The 2,412-nt window shown below is 47.8% G+C and overlaps 1 protein-coding gene across 1 annotated transcript; it reads left to right on the top strand.

The window, feature by feature from the left end:
- Window positions 1-213: 213 nt before the first annotated feature.
- LOC116101189 (secretoglobin family 2B member 24-like) lies at window positions 214-2,293 on the top strand. Its single transcript, XM_031384849.1, has 3 exons — window positions 214-274; window positions 697-878; window positions 2,207-2,293. The coding sequence occupies exons 1-3, from the start codon at window positions 214-216 to the stop codon at window positions 2,291-2,293; spliced, it is 330 nt and encodes a 109-aa protein (XP_031240709.1).
- Window positions 2,294-2,412: the final 119 nt, after the last annotated feature.

Raw genomic sequence — 2,412 nt, 5'->3', positions numbered from 1 at the left:
CTTCTCATGCTCTTTATTCTTCAGAGTGGGAGGGGCTCCCATACTCCTTCCTGTAGTCTTAGTGGGAAGGGGATTCACAGGTGCTAGGTTTTTGCCCAAAGGTATTTGGAGCTCCTGGAGGCAGGTTTGGGGTTGGGCGTGGCTGGGCTCAGGGCTATAGTGGTTTAAAAGGAAGAGGATCTGCTCTGAGAAGAGCATTTAGCACTCTCCACCATGAAGGGGACACTTCTTCTGCTGGCCTTGCTGGTGACTGGAGAGCTGGGCTTCCAAACAAGTGAGAGTGGGACCCTCACTCACCCGATCTCAGTCCCATGTAGATCTCTAAGTGGGGCCCTGGGACAGACTTAGGTGTCCTCAGGATGCCACTGTCAAGGAGCTGCAGAAGACAGTTATGCATTCTGCTCTGGGTTACAACAGTTGGGGTGGGTGGGATGGGGTGATGGAGGTGTGCTGGTGATGATAATCGTGATGAAGGGGTCTCAGATGCACAGTTGAAGTGGGACTTCTGTGAAGGTCAGATATCAAGGCCTGTCCACTCATGTGAAGTGTGTGTCTCATGGAAACCACGTTGTATATGTGAGGTGCAGCTTTTGGGAAGGCGGGACTATGGGAAAGTTTAGTTAAGGCATTTGTAGATGTGTCAAGGAATCTCAAGCCTGTGATCTTTTAACGGTGTTTTTCTGTCTGTATTTGCAGCGGAAGCATGCCTTTCTTTCTTCTATAGCTATGCTACCGTACTCTCTGGAAATGAGCCATTGATGACTTTCCAACTTTCCCGGTATAATGCTAACGCCCAGGAATTGGAGGCCTTTGGAAAGCTCCAGGAGTGCTACAGTAAAGGAGGACTAAAAACCATATTGCTGAATCCCAAAATCTTGGTAAAGTCCTCCTTAACCCCACTGGCCCATGCAGGAAATGGTGGAAGGTTATGTACAAATGATTAATGTGACCATTAATACATGTCAGGTGACCTGCCCATGCCCACACTAGCACATGTCAAAGCAAGCATGTCAGGTACACATTCAGCCTGTTCCATGTTCCTGCAATTCACTCCTACATGCTTGGTAAACATGGGGTTTTCGCCCATAGTAGAAACAGGGGAGTCCTTGGTCCGGCTTCTGCACAGGTATGGTACTCACAGGTCTACGATAAGATGCCAGAAACTTCTGTCTACTTGCCAGTGTCTTCTTTGGAACCTCCTTTGACTCTACTACCCTGCCTCAGGTGAAACTCCCCTTCCACTGGCATCATCTGAGCTATAGACAGACTCTCCCTCGGAGGCTAAAATGCCACCCCCAATCCCGCCTGCTGCTGCTCACCACAGCTGTCTCCTGTTGTCTCTTCTTCCAAGCATAACGGGATTGCAAAGATGTATATTTTGAACAGTGCAGCTCTCACCCTGTTTCCCAAAGTATTTTTAGTTTTAATGTCAGGTCCTCCAAAACCACAGTGCTATTCAAAAATGAATTTCTTCTAACAAGTCCACATGGCACATGGGGGATATATTCTTAACACTGCCACATAGCCAATGTGCCTGGAGAGATGTCCTCAGGTATGGGAGACATCACCAAGCTCATACTCAGCTATCTTTTTTTTTAAAAAAAGATTTATTTATTTATTTTATGTGTACACTTCCTCTCTCCCATTTATTTATTTATTTTATGAGTACACTGTAGCTGTACAGATGGCCGTGAGCCATCATGTGGCTGCTGGGAATTGAACTCAGGACGGCCCTGCTTGCTACGGCCCCGCTTGCTCTGACGTAATTCACTGTAGCTGTCTTCAGACGCACCAGAAGAGGGTGTCAGGTCTCATTACATGTGGTTGTGAGCCACCATGTGGTTTCTGGGATCTGAACACAGGACCTTTGGAAGAGCAATCAGTGCTCTTACCCACTGAGCCATCTCGCCAGCCCCATACTCAGCTATCTTATCCCTTTCTAGACCTAGCCCCTATCATGCCTTCTGGAACCTTCTCCCCTTCTTCCCTGCCTGGTTATGGCAGCTTTCAAGCTTCCTCCTGAAGGCTGTGGGTTGGCTCCAGTTCTTTTGAGGCAGAGTCTGTTGCTGGAGACCTGAATCACTGCAGGGGATTTTCTTTCCTGTGAATGAGGAGTGGTCTCATCTTGGGTGGCTGGGGAGCCCTTCTGAGGTCCTGCACCTTGCCTGTAGTCACCTCCGTTTCTGTCTGCCTTTTTGTTTTCCAGGAATCCATGCTTGTCACCCCAGAATGCCTGAAATACTATTCCAAAGAAGTCATAGAGAAAATTAAGAAACTACTTTCCAGTCTTTAGAAGTTAATGCATTTTAGGCAACCCATCTTTGCAACATGTCTGATCCGAGCACCATCTTGCTGATCTGTCCTCTTTCTCTCCTGAAGTTGGATTCCTGACACCTGTGCCCTCATCCTTCC

The sequence above is a fragment of the Mastomys coucha genome, unplaced genomic scaffold (assembly GCF_008632895.1).
Source record: "Mastomys coucha isolate ucsf_1 unplaced genomic scaffold, UCSF_Mcou_1 pScaffold21, whole genome shotgun sequence".
NCBI lineage: Eukaryota > Metazoa > Chordata > Mammalia > Rodentia > Muridae > Mastomys > Mastomys coucha.
The sequence above is the reverse complement of the archived record's forward strand: the minus strand, read 5'-3'. Positions and strand labels throughout refer to the sequence as shown.

Excerpts from the sequence above, each read along its gene's own strand:
- LOC116101189 (XM_031384849.1), top strand. The coding sequence starts at position 214 with ATGAAGGGGACACTTCTTCTGCTGGCCTTGCTGGTGACTGGAGAGCTG. Across the intron at positions 275-696 it reads AGAGCTGGGCTTCCAAACAA|CGGAAGCATGCCTTTCTTTC; the intron begins GTGAGAGTGGGA and ends CTGTATTTGCAG. Across the intron at positions 879-2,206 it reads TGCTGAATCCCAAAATCTTG|GAATCCATGCTTGTCACCCC; the intron begins GTAAAGTCCTCC and ends TTTGTTTTCCAG.